Source organism: Pistacia vera, unplaced genomic scaffold, assembly GCF_008641045.1.
Source record: "Pistacia vera cultivar Batoury unplaced genomic scaffold, PisVer_v2 Contig445, whole genome shotgun sequence".
NCBI classification, from domain to species: domain Eukaryota; kingdom Viridiplantae; phylum Streptophyta; class Magnoliopsida; order Sapindales; family Anacardiaceae; genus Pistacia; species Pistacia vera.
The window spans coordinates 1,020,849-1,040,941 of record NW_022196274.1 but is presented as its reverse complement, the minus strand read 5'-3'; the positions used below and the strand labels follow the sequence as shown (position 1 = coordinate 1,040,941).

At 39.7% G+C, this 20,093-nt stretch overlaps 3 protein-coding genes across 4 annotated transcripts; all 3 read right to left on the bottom strand.

Moving 5' to 3' along the window:
* Positions 1-27: 27 nt before the first annotated feature.
* On the bottom strand, positions 28-2,257 carry LOC116144460. The gene has a single exon (XM_031429902.1). It carries the CDS (start codon positions 1,857-1,859, stop codon positions 468-470), a length of 1,392 nt encoding a protein of 463 aa, XP_031285762.1. The 5' UTR covers positions 1,860-2,257; the 3' UTR covers positions 28-467.
* Positions 2,258-3,146: 889 nt separating this feature from the next.
* On the bottom strand, positions 3,147-7,773 carry LOC116144399 (adenosine kinase 2-like). Of its 2 annotated transcripts, none has more exons than XM_031429843.1 (12): positions 7,647-7,773; positions 5,823-5,876; positions 4,956-5,002; positions 4,815-4,846; positions 4,618-4,719; positions 4,444-4,511; positions 4,173-4,249; positions 3,982-4,079; positions 3,821-3,891; positions 3,675-3,741; positions 3,404-3,587; positions 3,147-3,306 (listed from the first exon to the last, which is right to left on the bottom strand). In XM_031429843.1, coding segments are annotated over exons 2-12 (891 nt in total). In that variant the 5' UTR covers positions 5,825-5,876; positions 7,647-7,773; the 3' UTR covers positions 3,147-3,163. The 2 variants fall into 2 exon arrangements, with proteins under 2 accessions (XP_031285703.1, XP_031285702.1); XM_031429842.1 differs by lacking the exon at positions 7,647-7,773 and adding an exon at positions 6,258-6,670.
* On the bottom strand, positions 7,555-11,334 carry LOC116144400 (isocitrate dehydrogenase [NAD] catalytic subunit 5, mitochondrial-like). Its single transcript, XM_031429844.1, has 7 exons — positions 11,096-11,334; positions 9,775-10,095; positions 9,520-9,681; positions 9,356-9,430; positions 9,077-9,195; positions 8,932-9,004; positions 7,555-8,032 (listed from the first exon to the last, which is right to left on the bottom strand). Exons 1-7 carry the CDS (start codon positions 11,279-11,281, stop codon positions 7,841-7,843), a joined length of 1,128 nt encoding a protein of 375 aa, XP_031285704.1. The 5' UTR covers positions 11,282-11,334; the 3' UTR covers positions 7,555-7,840.
* Between the last annotated feature and the right edge of the window lie 8,759 nt (positions 11,335-20,093).

The following is a 20,093-nucleotide window of genomic DNA, read 5'->3' as shown; positions in this document are numbered from 1 at the left end:
TAATAATGCAGTAAGCAATATCCCTGCTTGACTGTGTTGATAATTGCATCAATTTGGAACCATAGATACATCTCAGCAAATCACTGATCAATGGAATTTTAAGGAAAAAAAAAAAACAAAAAAAAAATTCTTAAGCTCAGCAGCATATCAGAACTGGGGTAAATCAATTACCATTCTCAATTATATTGCCATCACCAGAAACAGGTACTGCAGTGGATTTAAAACAATAATTGCAACAAAATATTCACAGGAAGCATCCTCGTGGAAAATATACACAAGTAATATATCATCTTGTTGTAAAGTACATACAACATATTGCTGGTGATTACACCAAACGGGGGCAGTGCTATATCAATGGGACTGCAAAACAGGAAGACACAGAGCACTGAAGAGATAACCGCTAATTTTAGCGTTCAATTGAAGCCTGCAACAGCAAGGGAGACTATCATGCCATTATGTACTAAATATCATCTATGTCCGTCAACCAAGCCCTCCAATTCCCTCCGCCCGAACCTCCTTCCCTCCATATTAGCATCCCTAGACCGTGCAGCAAAGTAAAATATCAGCCAAGCCACCATAAAGTAAACCTCCGCAATTGACTGTAAAATCATTGCAAAAGATTTGCCAAATAAGTGAGCCAAAGCCCACCTTGCAAACGATCCACAAAGTATAGCCTCCAGACATTTAATCTGTATAGCCTGATTCATCATTGTCAATAATAAATAACAACCTTCTTTAACTATCTCTCTTCCAGTCCTCCTCGAATCAACAATGGCAACCCAGGCATCAACGGCAAATATAAATGCCACAAAAGTATCTGCCAAAGACCATGTAAACAAGAACCCTGAAATCTCTTTCTCAAACCCTTGTATCCACGGTGACATAACAGAAAACGGCATCAATTTTAACCTCACAAAAAGCTTAAAAAATGAGTACTGATCCTCAATTTCCCCGAAAAACCACAAGCCAAGAAGCTGAGTCAATGCATCTCTAACTGCCCATCTCATTAAAATAAAACCAGTAAGCCTTTTTATCCCCAATCTTGACCCATCCCACACAACACCAACTAATGAACTAAATCTCCCAACCAAATCATTTACGACTGTAACAAACACAATCCCCAAAACCCAAGAATAAATTGCGGTAAACCCTAAAATTACCCAACCATAAGCAGCTGACAAGAAACTCACGAGGAAAAACAATGCTGTCACATCACGACGACCCAGCTCTAGTCCCTTTATAAGCATTTGAAAATCTAAAATTCTCTCCATTTCTTGACCATTTTGAGCCCCTTCTTGTTCACTATCATCATCATACCTTAATTCTTCTTTATCAAAAGATTTCTCTAAACTACCACTCATTTTAAATGTGACACCGTGACGAACAATTTCCGAAATTTTAATTCCATTATCAACGATTTCATAAGAAAACCCTAAATTGGGATCGAAATTAGAAAAAATTACCAAAGTGCCATTCACAGGCTTTTTGAGGAGAGGATTGAACATTGGGCGATCTAAGTCATCATCTCCGGAGAAGAAATCATCGTCCAAAGTGCCAACGCGCGTCAGATGTAAAAAGGGGCGGCGACGGTGGTGGTGGTGAGGATGGTGAAGATGGAGACGGCGCGTGGAGGAGTGGTGATCGGAGAAGTCGAGACGGGAGAGGAGAGACTTGAGAGAGGCGTCGCGGTCGATGAAGGAGGTGAGTAGGTACGACCCACTCTCGACGAGGGAGCGGAATGAGAATAAGAGGAGAGAGAGGAAGAGAAATGTGTGGAGATTGGCAGTGAAGGTAGCGGTGGTTTGTTTGATTAATTGGCTGGTGCTGCGGATGTGGCGCAGCCGTGGCTGATCGGTCATCGCGCGCGCGGTGGTGGTGGAGTAGACTTTTTTGTGTGTTTTCGTTTTCGTTTTCGTTTTCGTTTTTTGTTTTTTGTTTTTTGTTTTGGTTGTCAATGCTTTTGGGGAGTTTGTTTGATGGAGAGTGGCGGTGGAGGTGGTGTGAGCTTCAAAGGGTGTTGAAAGTAGGGATCTCCCATGACGCGCTTATCAAAGCGTTAAAGTACGCGCGACGTGTATTGTGTTGGATATAAATCAGGACTAGTAAGAGGAAACTTTCATATTTTGAATTGAGAAACTTTATATAGAAATTTTTGGTATTTTATTTAAAGCTTTTACAGAAAATAAAGAAAGATAGAGTTTGATTAGATATCCAGATAATGTCGGTCTGATTGGTGAGACTAACATCTCACTTCATTTTAATTAGTTATATTTAAATGCATTCTTATTATAAGAGTATACTATATAACTATCATTGGGTGATTGAGTTGTTGTTCGATAGAGACTCTTGGGTATATTATTCAAGGAGATTTGTATTTGAGTCCTTCCTCGGTTGCTAATAAGAGTAACTACTGAAGCTCTTATTCAATTGATAGTTCCAAAGTTTTAAAGAATTAGTTAAGATGCATATAAACTGACCCGAACAACTCTAATCATTAAAAAAAAAAAAAGTATACTATATATTTGTTATAAATATATAATAAATCATAAAGATTATGTAATCAATATCATAGATATTACATCAATAACGAATTAATTGAAAAAAAAATTACCATAAAATTTATGATAATAATTTTTTTTCAATTAATTTGGAAATTTAGTTTGTGTTGACGTAGAAGTCAACATGACTTGATAATTGTTTTGAGTTGTAAAGTAAATGGTGTGGGATTTGGAATATTGATTTAGATTTAGAATAAGAATACTTTGAATTCAACGGCATCCTCATCCATTAAATAAATTAAAAAGATATGTAACTACTTTTAATCTTTAATGTCACAACTGCAATTGTTGTAAACAATTGACTCAATTATGAGCTATATACTAATGTTTTATTTATACAATTTCTCATATATTATTACTACAAAAATATAAATTAAATAAATTAAAATTTGGAATTTTCATCTATTCATCACAATATCGCACGATCAAGTGTACAATTTTTTTTTTTTTTTTTTTTTGGTGATCAGGAGTGTTTGAACCAACTTGTTCATATTTCAATTAATCCTTCGGACCCTTAAGTTGAAAGTGTATAATTCTTGTCTTATTAATATTAGCCCGCCCAAATTTTTTTCTGGCTAGTCGGTGCCGGCAGGCGGCAACATTGCTCATTTGAAATCAGGAGTTTCAGGGAAAGTGCAGCCACACCTTTGAATGATAACATTGGATGCATAAGAACCAGCCCTCACACATTCTTCTATGGACTTCTCTTGAACCAACTGTGATAAAAATCCTCCAACAAACGCATCCCCTGCAAATATTCCATAAGAATTCTTATGTATGGATTTCGATTTTCAAGTAATTTGGTGTACAATAATCTTATTTAGCATTTGTAAATACGTGCATACCTGCTCCATTTGTATCAACCAGTTTTTCTTTTGGTAACAATACCACAGGGAACTTCCCCAATTTCCCATCCTCAGCCACAACAACAGGATCAGCACCCTGAGTAATAACAGTAATCCTTTTGTGTGTTCCTGATGCTTTGGGCCACTGGGAAATCTTCAGAGCTATCTCCTCAACATCATCTGTCTGCACAATGGAAACGATCCAAACTGGTTACCATTTATAAAACAAAAGCTTGGAATCTCAAAGTATCTGGTATCAGGCAACAATTACCTCCCAACCATGAACTCTTGAAAAGGTTTTTGCTTCTGTCTCATTTCCAAAGACAAAATCCGTGTACCTGAACCCGAAACCAGAATCTTCAAGCCAATGTGTATAGATTATCTTATACAGCAACATATTTTGTAAAAAATTCTTACGGCATAAATTTATCCTGCACATCCTTGAAGAACTCGCAGAGATACGGAGCAGAAAGGTTTGTTATGAAGACCTGCAGATATATATGTCAAATTGGTTTCATTCAAATTCAAAAGCTACCATATGCAGCATACAAGAGGAGATTTTCTGTCACGTGATATACCTTGTTATTCGCAGCTGCATGTTCAGCAACAAATTGTACGGACTCCAGGGATACAGGGAGAAAGAACCCGGCAATATAGAAGTACTTGGCCTTCTCAACTGCCAGAAAAGGTTTAAAAAAAATCAGTTTAAAGAATGTACAATCGCACAAAAGAAAGATGCAAACGAAGAATGGAGAAGTGAAAAGGGTACCTAGTGCCCAATTTTCTGGTTTTTTCAGATGGTCAGATTTGTAACAATTTGCAGCTGACAAATTTGCAACTAGTGACCTATACATCCACCAACACAGAATGTTGTTAATACAGTAGATGAATATTAAGATTGCCTTTCGTGACAGTACTCGTAGAAACACTAAAAGACTGCAATAGCAAATGATTTTTTTAATATATATATATAGGAACTGCAATAGCAAATGTTGAACAGTAAAATGAGAATCATGAAGGAACCTTGGTATCAAACTAACCTTTCGCCACCCACAATACAGACAGCACAAGTTCCAGTAGGTGCAGCCTCATCCTCATAATACTGAACCTGATTTTTAACATCAACAACAAATATGTCAATATAAATGCAGAAGTTTCATCAAGGAAAATAACAGGAAAATAATTAACTCTGAGACAAAAATAAAGAAACTTACATTAACCCCAGCAAAATTTGAGCTTTTCTTCATCTCCTCACCAAACTTGTCCTTTCCGATGCAGCCAATGAAGCTTGTTGCACCAGGAATTTGAAGCATCCACTGGAAGACATAAAAGGAAACTCACTCCACTTTAGTAATCAGATAAAATCTATCTGGCTTCCTCTAGTGCCATCAAAATAAATCCACAAAAATACCTGGGCAACTCTAATTGAATTTTGAGTAGCTCCTGCACATAATAAAATCACAAAGAACTCATCATAAACTGTTAGGTGCTAACTAAAGTACATAGCACACTTTTCTTTCAAACCAATTTCTTTAAATTTCAAACGCATTACCTCCGGCAATGAACTCCACAGTGTATTTCGAAGACATTTCATCATACCTGAGACAAAATCCATGTAAGATTGGCCCATATTTCAGTTAGCCCAGAAGATGTGTCACACCAACCATGTTATTGTCTAACAAGATAATACATTGAAATTGTCGAATATTAACAAGGTGAAAATACATGTTTTAGGAGATCAGTTGGGATAGTCAGAACTTCAGCTTCCTCAACCATTACCATAATAAGCCGATGGGAGCAGATTTTCAAAATAAATAAGCAAGAATGCATTTTAACACAAGGTATCAACATGTTTATTCAATAGTAAATAGCATATGTGGCAAACCATTCAAATTTTATTTTCCATATACCAGTTGAGGATATTTTCCTGCCTCTCTCCTCTTTCCAATGTTTTCAGCCTCAAAAAGTCACCATCAAACTTTCATATTGTTGTAGCAGTGTAAGCCTTAACAACTCTTGAAAGTTTATAAGACTATGTTAAGACAGCAAGACAATGACTAACCGCAAATGTCAGTTTGAGCTTGAAAACTTTATAAAAGACTTCAAATTCATGGCTTACCAAATTGAACTTGGGTTACGTCAAATAACACAATCATTTTCAATTTTCATGTAACATCATGGGTATGAAAACAAGAAGTAGTAATATTGTAACTTAATAAACATTTATGAATCAATATTAGTGCTATTCTACTCCATGCTATCTACAACAAATGTAAAGTGAAGGAAATCTTTTTACACATAAAAAAGCTGCAACAAATGCATATTTGATCAGCATAAAAACTTCAACAACCTAATTAGAACAAGAGACCAAAACAAGAGATCAAGCTGCTCTAAAGAAAAAAAGAAAAAGAATGCTTACATAGTTAAATGCTTCTCCTCAGCAAGAATTGCATCGTTCAACTTGATGTCGTATCTGTCACCCAAAAACAACCACTTTAAATTTCAAAGCGAAGCATCCTAACACATTCTGAAAGCCAATAAAACATCTACATATTCTCATTCAAAACATTAAGCTAAGCAGATACAAATAATCAGCAACAGAGAAAACACCAAATTTTTGCCATTACTGTACTGCAGTAGTCCAGATAATCAGAAGAAAAATGTGAATTGAAACAAGGGCAATGCTACAGTCTCAGTATTCTCACCACGCCTAATGACAATTTGATAAGTTGTGACATAATTTAGTAACATAACAAGCAAGATCATTAAATGTCACAATACTAATACACTATAAATATAAAAAGAAAGTCAAAAGTAATTCTTAGAACTGAGTAGAAATGAAGAAGTGAGATACTTATTCAAGAAGTCATCATCTACTACGGCAGAGATGTCCAACAGGGGATTGCCCATGCCCAAAAGAACACCAGAGTCAGCCATTGGTTGATGAAAGAGAGAGAGTGTCTAGTCAACGGTCTAAAGGAGCAAGATTTGAGTTTGAGCGAAGATGTAATTAAAAGGGGATGTGTTAGTGCTGTGTGTCTCAATCTCAGCGATTCAGTCGGCCATTCGTAGGCTGAGAAAATCTCAGCCGGCGGAAGTGTGGCACTGCTTCCTGTTTTGTTGCTTGCCGCTATTTGGGTAGGTAAGAAATTATGTTATTGGCTTATTGCTCATTTAACTAATTTCGCCGTGAAGTCTTTGTTAACTTTAACGAGAGAATTGTGGTTAATATCGTCGTCTTCTATGAAAAACTTTCTAATATTTTTGCATTATCTTATTATGCTTTTGATAACCATTATTGACGTGATATTATTAACTTATATGAGTTTCAGAATCAACTAACAGTCTATGGCATGAGATGAGATGCGTGGAGATAAAAGAGGATAGTTTTATGAGTCCATTTGTGAGAGAAAAACTTTATGCACCCTAAAGTTTCGATTGACTATCTTTAAATCCTACATTTTAAAATAATAGATTAATTCCCTTAAAATTTAACCAATGTTAAAAAAAATTAAAAATCAATTAATTAGAAAGGTTTCTCTGATTACAAACCAAAATATCCCAAATAAATGATATTGTCCTAATTTTAAAAGCCGAACCTTAGGATAAATACAATTAACTCATCCATTTGTTTGTTTTTAATTTTGGAAAAGAAATTAACAAGTTATTATACTCAAGGTAAGGATCTACAACAATATAATCAAAAGGGTGATGACGATTTGTGGCCAGGTTGATAGCATAGAAATAACATCATTTACTAAAATGATATTCCACTACTAAATTAAACATATAAGATGACGATTATATTGAAAGAAACATCGAATTGCAAATGCATGTCGGCTATATTTTTCGGCCGTCCTGATTTTAATAACTGAACCAACCCCACCAGCCTGTACGTCGGCAAAACATGTGCACAAGTTCACCTTCGCAATCAACTATAAAAAATTAAAAACTCAATCTTACACCAACCAAAACATGGAAAAGCTTGCCGACATTTATAATACAAGAGATGACAATGACATGCAATAAGGTAAACAAAGAAATTCATATTAACTGAAGATAAAAACATCTTTCATCTCGAGTACATCATGATGCTTTTATTTCGTTTATAATATTAATGATCAGAATACCAAAAAGAAAACACACAATACTGAGAGCCGAGCAATTTTCTCTGAACAATCTTTTAGTTAAAATTATTTGAAATTTCACATGACATCGCGCACATTATTTATGCTGTATTTACCTTCTCAAGGACGCTCATATTCCCCCAGGGTGAACAGTGACAACAGAGCAACTTTTAAATAGTCATCAAGGTGATGGGTCTTATTCCCCTTAAAGAAAAAAACTTTGGTTAAAGAAATGAACATCTGAGACATGGCTCAAAAAAATCAGAGCTGGCAATTCAACATGACCTCAATCCTATGTAGCAACATATCTTCAAAGATGATCACAAATAGCCTTTGTAAAATCGGTGGTTGTTGAAGAGCCACCAAGATCAGCAGTTCGGTACTTCCCCTCTGCGATTGTGTTGAGGATAGCATTCTGGATCCTATCAGCCTTATCATGGAGCTCTAAATGCCGCAACATTGTCACAGCACTCAGCAGCAAGGCAGTTGGATTTGCCAAATTCTGGGGCAAGTCAAAACACATAAAAAAATAAGTAGTAAATAAATAGTGACATAGGACATGAAAGTGTGCTTCATTACGACAACCAGTAGAAAATATAATGTGATCCAAAGGAACTTGGTGAGCACCAAGCTCACCCACTTTAAAGCAATTGAGAAGTTTACAGAGGAGAAACCATGAATACTAACACAACACATTCACCTCACTAATATCTCATATACATGTCTATTCACCTCACTATTATCTAGTATATATGCCTATCTTAATTTGGAAAAAACAATTATCAAGCATGATCACACATCAAAATAGCTGTCAACCTATGGAGAGAATATCCAGATCTATTCAGGCTTTCTTTATGTTTCTAAAAGGACACGATAGAAACCCACAACTTAAGGCCACCAGTACTTCTTCCGAAGCTTTCATGAGCCCCCTCCTTCCCATACTCAATTCTGAAGAACAATTCTATCTATAATAACTAAACAAACGCTATTATTATCTTATCATATACAATGATTGGAGCTTGTTTCGTCATTATAGCATAACATTAAATACCATACCAAATAAAGTTAGATGTTGCTTCGGCAAGTTAATTTTCTGATACATCAAGATAACTAAAGAATTACATTAATTAATAAAGGTTAAGAAAGAACTTTAGAGTGCTACACTAAATCATTATAATTTTATGCTAACACCCCAAGTGAGGCTGAGGCCATATGAAATAGCTTCAATAGATGTTTACACCTCCTTGTTTGACAACAGGCAGGAGAAAAAAGGAAACTCCAAAGCAATTAGAAAACCATTAGAAAACCAAGCAGACATGAATATGCATATGGCAAAGTTAAATAGCAAGTTGATAAGGATCAATGCAAGATAGAAATCATGATGCAGGTTTGAAGGCCAACCTTTCCAGCAATATCAGGTGCTGAACCATGAACAGCTTCAGCAAGGGCAATTCCTCCCTCTCCAATATTGCAACTGCACAGTAAATTAAATGCTGTTAGATGACCTAGACATATGTTACTGGAGAAGACAGAAGATCCCAGTTACCTTGGTGTTAGGCCCAATCCACCAATCAAACCAGCACATAAATCACTGATAATGTCACCATAATCCAACCCGTAGTGGTTATGTAGTTTATCACGACCTAAAAAGTGTTCGACATGTACCTTTGTTTCATCAGTCAACACCGGGGATTAAAACAAAGTAATGATAATTAGTCTTTTTCTTGTTTCAAGGTAGGTACGTCAAGAAATAATGAGGTAGTTAATATTTAGATTTTATAGAAGTGTATTGTTCTCATGTTGTAATAAGGAATTGTAATAATACCATCATGCAGCAATTGTCAATAACAACTTCCTCATATACTATCTCAGGGTACTTCTCTGCAACTTCACGACAACACTGCAAGTAAAAATTAAATCATATTTCATAAACAGATACATAGATTTGCGGTAGAGGAATCTATAATTAATGACTTAAAAATGCAAGACCTTAAGGAAGAGACCATCCGTTCTCTGCATAATATTAGCTTTGTGTATTGCAGACACTCTTTCTCTTCCATGGGCCTTAGCATAGTGAAAAGCATATTCAGCCACCCTCAAACTAGCCTGACGGGTAATAATTTTGAGACTCTCAACCACACCTCTTACCACCTATCATAAGAAATAAAAAACTCCTTTAGATTTATACTATATTCATTGTATGTTTGTTAGTGAGAAAATCTGTTCTTGCAGAAGCGAACTCACTTGATGTTCCAGACCACTGTACTCCCCTTCAGTATTTTCACGGATAGTGATAAGATTTACATCATCATACCGAGTTTTATAGCCAGGAAGGCTGTAGCAAGGCCTAACATTGGCATACAAATTAAGCTCTTTCCTCAAAGTAAGGTTCAAAGAACGATGACCTTTTCCGATTGGTGTTGCCATAGGCCCTTTCAAGCCTACCCCATTTCGCCGTACTGATTCTAAACTTTCCCATGTCAGAAAACTTTGAGTTCTGGGATCAACTTCAGTTCCGACATAGTGCTCCTCCCATTCAATTGGCACTTCAGCTGTTCTAAACACCTACATGAGTACAAATGACAACATTTGTCACAACTTTAAGTTGCATTCTGACAAAGAACTATTACTACAAATGCTTGAAGTTTGCCAGCTAGAGTCATCAGTAACATGATCCATTTTCTATTGACATAAAAAAGCTATGAGTGAATAGGAAAAGAGTATTCAAGATACTATGTCTACAAATGGCAAAGAGCAAAGCAGCAGAAAATTCTTCCCCAATAACAATCTACAAACTAGGACGCAAGGAAAGAAAAACAAAATTATATAAAGAAAAATTCAACACAAAAAAGAATACAACATATTCCCATCGACAAAACAAGGTCAAATCTTACCTTATACCTCCTAATTACAAAATGAGCATCAACAAAACCCTTAACTACAAAAAATAAAAATAAAAATAAAAATAAAATTAAAAAAACCCATATTATAATGAACAATTAATGCAATTTTTCAAAAAAGCATTCAATCTCACACTTTATTTTCACTTCTTTTCTCAACAATAAAGTAAATTCTCTCCATTCAACCATAATCCACACTTCCATTGTAATATTGAATATTTACCATGCATCTCTTTACCCTTCAACTTATGAAAAGCGTTCAAGCAGAAGAGCAAAAGAATATGACATAGAAAATGTGAATTTTATTTATCTCCATAAGCGACAACTTAATTACAGAAGGCCTTCCACAAAAGGGAAGTTCTGATAGATTTTATTGAACTTCAATTAACATCTCTGATGAATTTCATAAGAGGTTTATGACAATATTCAAGTAATGTCTTTGCTTATTTTTGCCAGAGATATGAAAAAGATTTTTCCTAACACAAAATACACAACGAATAATTAAGTTACAAGATGGACCATAGAAGTCATCCAATTGCGAAATTGCATTTAGTTCAGCCAAGAAAAAGTAAATAATCTTCAATATTTATCAAAAGGAGAAATTTAAAAGAACAAACACCAGCATAAAAAGAAGAGAAGCAAAGCAGTTTTGAAACGGAGTAGACCTGTTTAACGGACTCGGCTATTTCGGGGCCGATTCCGTCGCCGGGGAAGAGAGTGGCTCGGATCGGAGTAGTGTCGGCAGAAAAGTATCTAGCTATAGGTAAAATTGAGCTTGGGTTGGGGTTTGTAGCGGAGAGGATCTGGTTCGATTGGCTACCGAGGACCCGTCTCACGAGCTGAGTCGCCATTATTGATTACTCTGCTTTTGGTCCGTCGATGTAATATGAAAAAGAATAATAAAAGTAAAACGCAAATAAAAGAGAGAAAATTAATTTCTTTTTAATTTTTATTTATTTATTTATTTTGTATAAAAGGAATTCAATACCTGTTCAAAAGTCCAAAGGTCTTGGTCCGAAAACCGTGAGGCTACACTTTTATTTATTTATTTTAATTTTGTATTTTGCTAAAGGAAAATAAGAATTTTGAATTTTTTTACTTTATGTTTAGAACACGAAAAAATTATTCCAATTGAATAAATATGGAATTGGTAAATATATGGGTCATATATTTACATGACCTAATAAGAATTATGAGAGATTTTTTTATAGAAGTTACTCTTTGTTATGCCCAATCAGAATTCAGGGAGGTTTTGTGCCGTCAAGACGTTGCCATGTTGCACAATGACGAAAGAGGTATAGTTCTCATCAGTGCAGCAGGTGAATGTCAGGCTTGCGAGTGGTTAGGAATCGTCCACCTGCCCAAGCCCTACGCAATTTAAAGATGTCTTTCGTGCAGACAACCAATGGGAAGCGGGTTAGGAATTGTACCACACCTGTCAGACTGCAGACTCATGATTATTATCTTAAATCCTCGCACTATAAATAGAGGGCTCCTCTTTCATTTACGGGATTGACTTATCTTTAGTCTTTAACAACACACACACACACACACACACACACTCTCTCTCTCTCTCTCTCTCTCTCTCTATATATATATAGTCTCTCTAGATTGTAACTTAGCTCGCTACATGCGACCTGACTGTAACTGTCTATTAATACAACTACAGTGGATGTATGATTCGCTTTTGAGCATCCAAACCACTTTAAAAACCGTCTTTTATTTATTCTCTTGCTACATATTTCCATATCACGTGTAATTTCTAAGTCTGTTTAGCACTTTGCACATGTGAGTCGTTGGTGTCAAAATCAAGCATCAATAGTTTGGCGCTAGAAGGAGGGCTTGATTTAGTATTTGCTCTTCATCAAAAACCTCTGACCAATCGGTCATACCTATCAGCAAATAGCTCGCAGTTTCGAAACTGTGCGAATCGACCTTGACAATGAGGAAATCCCCCAGGTACAGGATGACACTTCTCCTGAAGTGTCGCCAGTCCAACAGAGTATCATGGTGGATATTCCTTCAAGCTCACAGCTCGACCCAACCGTGATGAGTTACCTAGAGAGGTTCAATAATACTCTTCAAACGGTTAGCCAAAGGCTGGACCGTTTGGATCTGGTCGTACCACTAGAGTCCAATGAAGCGGTGCCACCACCAAAGACGCCTGCAAGTTGCGCGAAAGCGCGGAAAAGGGCAAAAGCCTGTACCGCGAGCATTGTAGTGCGTAAAAGTAAGGGAAAACAAGTGGCGAGCAGTGGACCGAAGGGCTCCGAGGGACTAGCGAACACTGATCGTGCAACGGGTAGAATGCCCGTGGCATTGCGACTTAGCAACGTGTCACATCATGAGCCGTCCCACGCCACGTCGCATGGGCACTCCCACAAAATTGCAAGGCAAGGAGATTCCCAATATCGTCGAAATGATGACCTCGATTGTCATCATGCGGGAAACCCCATCAAGTAGGGACACTTCAAAGAGTGCAAGGAGATTCCCACGCCACGTCGAAATGAACATACTCTTTGAAGTGTCCCTACTTGATGCGGGAGACCTCATCAAGTAGGGACACTTCAAAGAGTATGTTGATGGTCTGACTCTCGTTTAGGAAAAGATCAAGAGGAACAAGGGAAGAAGCGCCATGGTCGCAAGGGTCTCTACTGTGTAGGGATCATCTTTGGAGGACCGCACTTTGCGGGGAATTCTTGAGGTGCCCAATAAAGGTATGCTTGGGAAGCTTGGCATGACACCGTGAGTGTAATGAGCACAGCGCCATGACCTGCTAAGGTTCGTAGGGAAGAGGAGATCACATTCTCTGAGAAAGACGCGGTGCAACTGCATCATCCCCATGAGGATGCACTTGTCATCGCGCCTGAAATAAGTCGGTGCGAAGTCCACATAATGTTGGTGGACAATGGAAGCGTTGTGAATATCTTGTTTCAGCGAGCTTTCAAAAAAATACAATTGGACGAGGCAAACCTGAAGCCTGCCTCCATCTCTCTCTATGGTTTTACTGGGGATCATCTGATTCTTAGGAGAATGATCTCACTCTCAGTCACGTTAGGTGAAACCAACGAAATGACCAAAATGATGGAGTTTTGGTGGTAGACTGTCCGTCCACCTTCAATGGCATTCTAGGACGACCTCTACTATGAAATTTCAAGGCAGTCACCTCCATCTACCATCTGAAAATAAAGTTCTCCACTCCGATGGGGATTGGGGAAGTAAAATGATCTCAACGCGAATCTCACGACTGCTACATAAGAGTAGTGCATATGGTGTGCAAGGGAAAAGGAAGGCCAATAGGCATCCCCGAGCAGGCTATGGCGATCAGCAGAATCGAGCCACAGCCTGGCCCAGTAGAGGACAACATGGATCCTCGCATCCAAGAGTGCCCTCACAGTGGGTCAGTTGAGGACCTATCTAAGGTGTTAGTCGATCAAAATGAGCTGACCCGAGTGTTAACAATAGGGAGTAATCTTAACCCCTAGCTCACCAAAATCCTAGCAAGCTTCCTTAGAGAGAATGTCGATGTTTTTGCATGGACTCATGCACTTAACATTGACAGTGCAGTCAATCCGATTTGCCAGAAGAGAAGAGCCATAGACCTTGAGCGCTATGGTACCTTGAAAACTAAGGTAGATAAGCTCCTTTTGAATGGGTCCATTAGAGAAGCGTTTTACCTGAGCTGGGTTGCCAATCTGGTCTTGGTAAAGAAGCCCAATGGCAAGTGGTGAACCTATGTCGACTTCACCGACCTCAACAAAGCCTGTCTGAAGGACAGTTTTTCCTTGCCAAGGATCAACTAGCTCGTCAATGCCACCTCCGGGCACGAGCTGTTGAGTTTTATAGACGCCTAATTGGGATATAATCAGATCCCGATATACGCACCGGACGAAGAGCATATCTCGTTCGTTACAGATCGGAGACTGTATTGTTATAAGGTCATGCTCTTCGGCCTAAAAAATACTGGGGCAACTTACCAGCGGCTAGTTAACTATATGTTTTCCGAGCATATCGGAAAGTCGATGGAAGTTTATGTTGATGACATACTGGTCAAGTCGCATGTCGCTTCAGATCACATAGCGCATCTCGCTTCAGATCACATAGCGTATCTCGCTGAGATGTTCGATGTACTCCGAAGGTACAAGATGAAGCTTAATCCTCTTAAATGCTCATTCGGAGTATCCTCAGGAAAGATTCTAGGGTATATGGTTAACCAAAGGGGAATCGAAATCAACCTCGAGAAGATCTAGACACTTCTTGATATGAAAAGCTCGACCAACCAAAAACAAGTTCAAAGCCTAAATAGGAGAATAGTGGCCTCAATCGCTTCATGTCGAGAGCAACTGATTGTTGCTTGCCCTTTTTTAATATACTCAGGGCCAACAAGAAGTTCGAGTGGACTCCAAAGTGCGAGCAGACTTTTCGGAGTATAAAAGAACACCTCTGAAAGCCATCTCTCATGTCTAAGCCTCTTCCCAAGGAAATTCTACTCTTATACCTGTTCGTCTCTCAACATGTGATTAGCACAGCTCTCATTTGGGAAGAGGGCAGAGTTCAATGGCCAGTATATTACACGAGCAAGCAACTGCTGGACGTTGAGATACGGTATCCAGAAATGGAGCGATTAGCTTATGCCCTGCTGATCGCCTCCAGGAAGCTACGACCCTATTTCCATGCCCACATAATCCACGTTCTGACCAACTACCTGCTTAGGCAAGTTCTTCAGAAGCCGGAAGCTTGGGGTAAGTTATTCAAATGGGAAATGGAACTGAGTCAGTTCAATCCGCATTATAGACCGAAAGTTACCATCAAAGGGCAACTATTGTCAATTTCATTTTGGAATTCTTATACCAGCTGAATTAGGAATTTGAGCAGCAAGCCAGCGAAGTCATCCAGGAATCTGTTCAGAACTTATCGACTTGAAGCCTCTATGTTGATGGTTCCTCAAACAGGAAAAGAGTCGGGTCAGGTCTTCTCCTCCTCAGTCCCGAGGGGAGTCGCATCCATGGAATTTTCGATTTAGGTTCTAAGCTACGAACAACGAGGCCGAATATGAAGCGCTACTCACTGGTCCACGATTAACGAGAGAAATGGGATCAAGTGCAATCAGTATTCACAGCGATTCCCAGCTGGTTGTTAATCAAATTTTGGGAGAATATCAAGCCAAGGAAGAGAACACGATCAGTTATCTGAAGAAAGCTAAGGACGCACTCGAGCCTTTCAAGAACTTCACGATCAAGAAAATCCCGACAGACAGTAACTCTATCGCGGATGCCATGGCAAGAATAGCCTCGTCACTAGACTCAGATGTGCCAGAAAGTATTCCAGCTCAGTACATAGAGACTCTTAGTATCAGCTCACCCGAGCAGACCGTAGCTACAACAAAGTCAATTTCTTAGATGACTCTAATCATTCAGTATCTCTGAGATGGGACTCTGCCCAGTGACAAGACTGAGGCAAAAATCCTACGCACCAGAGCTGGTCGTTACACTCTCATTGGAGATCAGTTATACAAGCGAGGGTTTAGCGCCCCTCTCCTCCGATGTGTAACCGGCGAAGAAGCAAACTATATTGTGAAGGAGATACATGAAGGGATCTGCGGTAATCACACTGCTGCACAATCCCTCGCCAATAAAATTGTCTGCCAAGGGTACTATTAGCCTATACTTCAAGAAGACACTTTCAATTTTGTGAAAAAAAGTGACAAGTGCCAGCGGTTCGCGAACATCACGCGAGCTCCTTCCCACCAGCTGACGACAATGAACAACCCTTGGCCATTCTCCATGTGGGGAATTGACCTTATTGGGCCCATGCCAGCCAAAAAGGGGGGTGTCAAGTATGTTTTGGTTGCGGTAGATTACTCCACCAAATGGGTTGAAGCTGAGCCCTTGGCCACGATCACTACAAGGAAGCTCAAAGACTTTGTCTTTAAGAATATAGTATGCCACTACGGGATTCCTCATACACTCATCTCTAATAATGGGAAGCAGTTCGACAATGAGGAATTCAAACAGTTTTGCCATGAGTTGGGGATCCATAAAAAGTTCGTCTCAGTCGCAAGACCGCAAGCCAATGGTTAGGTTGAAGCTGTCAACAAAACATAAAGCACACTCTGAAGGCCAAGCTTGGCACTGCCAAGGGTAATTGGGTCAATGATCTCCTAGAAGTTCCATGGGTATATATAACAACTCCGAGAACCTCTACTTTAGAAACGTCCTTCTCGCTAGCATATGGCTACGAGGCTATGATGCTAGTGGAAGTAGGGTCTGGTTTGTTCCAGAGAGACCTATTCAATGAAACAAACAATGAAGCACTTCTACGTGCAAGTCTGGACCTAGTTGAAAAACACCACGACAAGGCTCGGTTTAGGATAACATCCTACCAGCAGCGTGCGAAAAAGTTCTTCGACTCTAAGGTTAGGAGAAGAGACTTTCAGGTTGGTGACCTGGTTTTGAAAGAAGTCTTTCTCGGTAAAAGGGAACCGACTGTGGGGGTATTGGGACCTAACTAGGAAGGTCCATACCGCATCGCCAAGGTAATACGACTTGGAAAGTATCACCTCAAGAAGCTTAATGGTTCTGAAGTACTTTGAGCTTGGAATGCTGAGCATCTTCCCCCCTATTACCAGTAATTTTGAACTCGCTCTTAATTTTCTATTTCTTTTGCTTGCAAAGTTTTCCTTGTAATCTTTATGAATAAGATCGTCCTGCTTTATCTTGAACAAATATTTGTCTTGTATGATCTTGTTCGTTACGATATTTTACAAGTTTCTTGTTCAGATATGTAACATTAGTCTTGTGAAGTGCTTGAATTATAGAAGTGCTATCACAAATGGCTGAAAATACTTCTTTTATATATATGTGATTCGAATAAGTATAGTGGGTAGCCAAAAAAGAGATCAAGTACTAAAAAGAAAGAGGAAGAGAAAAGAAAAGTTGTGCAAAAACAGAAAGAGCGATCACTGGTCCCCACCTCCAGGCTTTCCCAATGCGACCTCTATATCCCTCAGATTGGTCGTTGACCATCCGACCAACTGTTGGGTCCTTGAGGACGTATGCCTCTGGCTAGTCATCCTCTAGAGGAGGCTCTTGTCCCTCTTCTTTCTTGGCATCATCGGCTTGGGCCATGGAAGCAAGGATGTCTTGATATTCAATTGGGAGGTCGGAGAGGTCCATCCTCGAATTCCTTGGTTGCATGATGTAGATGGCCTGTATTGCCCAATCAATGACCTTCCTCTCGAGTTCAAGGTTTTGCTGCTTCATCTGATTAGTTAATGAAGCAACCCGCCTTTGGGACAACTCGAGGTCTATTTCCAAAGCTCTCTTCTACTTCTCAGAATTTTCCCACAGTTGAGCTCTATCATCCTCCACCTTTATGGCACGCTCAGAGTTTACCTTCAGCTCTCTCTCTCTCTCGCTACACTCTTTGGTGAGTTTGGCCATTGTCCTTTGGAGCTCTTTATTCTCATTGTCTCTCTTCTCGAGCTCAGCCTTCTGGAAGTCCACTGTGTGAAGGGCATAATTTCTCTCTACCAAATACTGGTTCGCCTGAATATGGATCATCTTCGCCTCTGTGTCTAGAGCTGTGAAGTCCTGTTTCAGCTTTGTATTTTCTTCCCTAAGCTCATGGAACCCTCCGGCGGAGTCCAGATCGATCTTCTGTTGGGCCATATGCAAGGCGAGCAAGGACTGCATAAGAAAAGAAACAAGAGTTAACTTCCATTTTCCTGAGAATCATAAAAGTTAGAAAATCCTTGGTAAAAGAAAGCTGTTTTACCCGGCTTTGCAGTTGAAGCGTAGTGGCTACCAAGTCCGCGGGTCGGGAAGCCACGAACTCCTCAAAGGTCGCAGCCAGTTTGTACTCCAGCAGGGTATACACTACCGGTTGCAGGTGCTTTGGGAATTGCCCCATGGAATCCAGCACAGGTGTGTCTGACCTTAGAGGAATTGGCATCTCATCGACTCGCTGTTTGCTTGCTCTTCTTTGGGTAACCACTACCTTCCCTGCTTCTCTACGCGAGCTTTCGAGGGCCACAGAGGTGCCTGGTGCGCTCTTCAGGGGCATCCCCGAGCGAAAAGCCTGGTGAGGCTGCGATCCCCCTAGGTTGCACCCCTAAGCCCTCCAGCTTGGACTCCGATTCATCAGCCTGCAACTGCTTTCTTTTCTTAGTTTTCTGGTCCATGGTTTTTTGCTTAGCGGCGCGAGCAACCACGGGCCAAGAAGCTTCCCCATGTCGCTCTGTGGGTGTTCGCGCGTCAATCTGTATCCCTCTTGTGGGGATATCACCAGGGATAGCCTCGAATGGCTCAATCGGGGTGACCCAGGGAAATACGAATCCTCTGGTCCTTGTTGTCGGCCTTAGAACCCTGTGTGGCATGGTCGCTGCGCGCCATGAAAGCATGTTAGTGAAAAGGTCACCACAAACAAAAGAAAGAGGTTCTAAGTGTGAGGATACTTATGGACTAAGGGTTTCAGAGATGTTTTCGGAATGGAAAAACTGTACTTTCTTAGGTTGGCAGTAGTCACGAGCAGTTTCTGTCGTGACTCTGCTCGGGTAGATTACCGAATGCCACAATTCGGTTGAAATCTGTCAGAGCCGTTAATCTGGTCATCTTATTTCTTGCAATGAGACAAAAAAGTTCATTAGAAATGAAAGTTGAAGAAAAAGGAACAGTTCGCAAATTAAAGGAAAGGAAAACTTATTTGGCTCACTAAACTGGTAGACACCATCATACTCAAAAAAGAAAAATTTGGTCTCATAAGCCCCGACGTTATTGGGGTAACCAAATATTCTTCCTTCGATCGTAGATCGTTTCGAGAGGTAAAAATAGTCTTTATCCTTGCTCTTCTTTAGATAATAAGCGCATGTGAGCTCTAGCACTGTCAACTCACCGAAGCTATTTTCGCCACATGCGATATACATAGCGATATCTATCATATACGCATTAGACGTCGACCTCGAAGTGGTCGAGGATCGATCTAATGAAGGAGTGAAAAGGTATCAATACCCCGCATTTAAAGATAGCCTCAGAGATCGCGACCATTCTCTTTGAGAGATTCCGAGTTGTATATGTCCTATGCTGGTAGACATCCACGCTAAGTGCGTACTGGTCCACTGCTTTCTATATCTCGTCTCGGGTGGCCACTGACAAGGTCTCTTACACGGGACCTGCTGGGGTGCTCGACGCCTGTGAGCTCGTCCCTTCGGCTGCCCTGCTCGCAGAGGTATCCATTGCTCCTAAAGTCTGAAAAGGGGGAGACATGCAGAGATAACTCAGTCTCCATACAGTGTTCCATACGATTACGTGAAAGAGCAAAAGAAACCCTAATGTGCCTTCCTTAACCCCTAGAAAAACCCTAAAAACCCTTGGGAATGAATCCCCAAGGATCCGTGCCCTAAGTTCTCACTCTTTATGAAGAAAAAAGCCACTGTCCGAAAATACGCACCATAGAAGATTGCCAGACAGTTCATACCCACCATTACTACAAAAGTCAAGCAATTAACAAAATAATAAAAGAAAACGAAGGAGAAATCCTTCTTACCTCTTGGCTGTTGGGAATGAACTTCCTGTCATAACGGAGAGTGCACATCAACTAGAAGAAGGACGGACTGATTTCGTGAGAGTTTTGTCTTTTCTCTGAAAATATGAGTTCTATGACAAA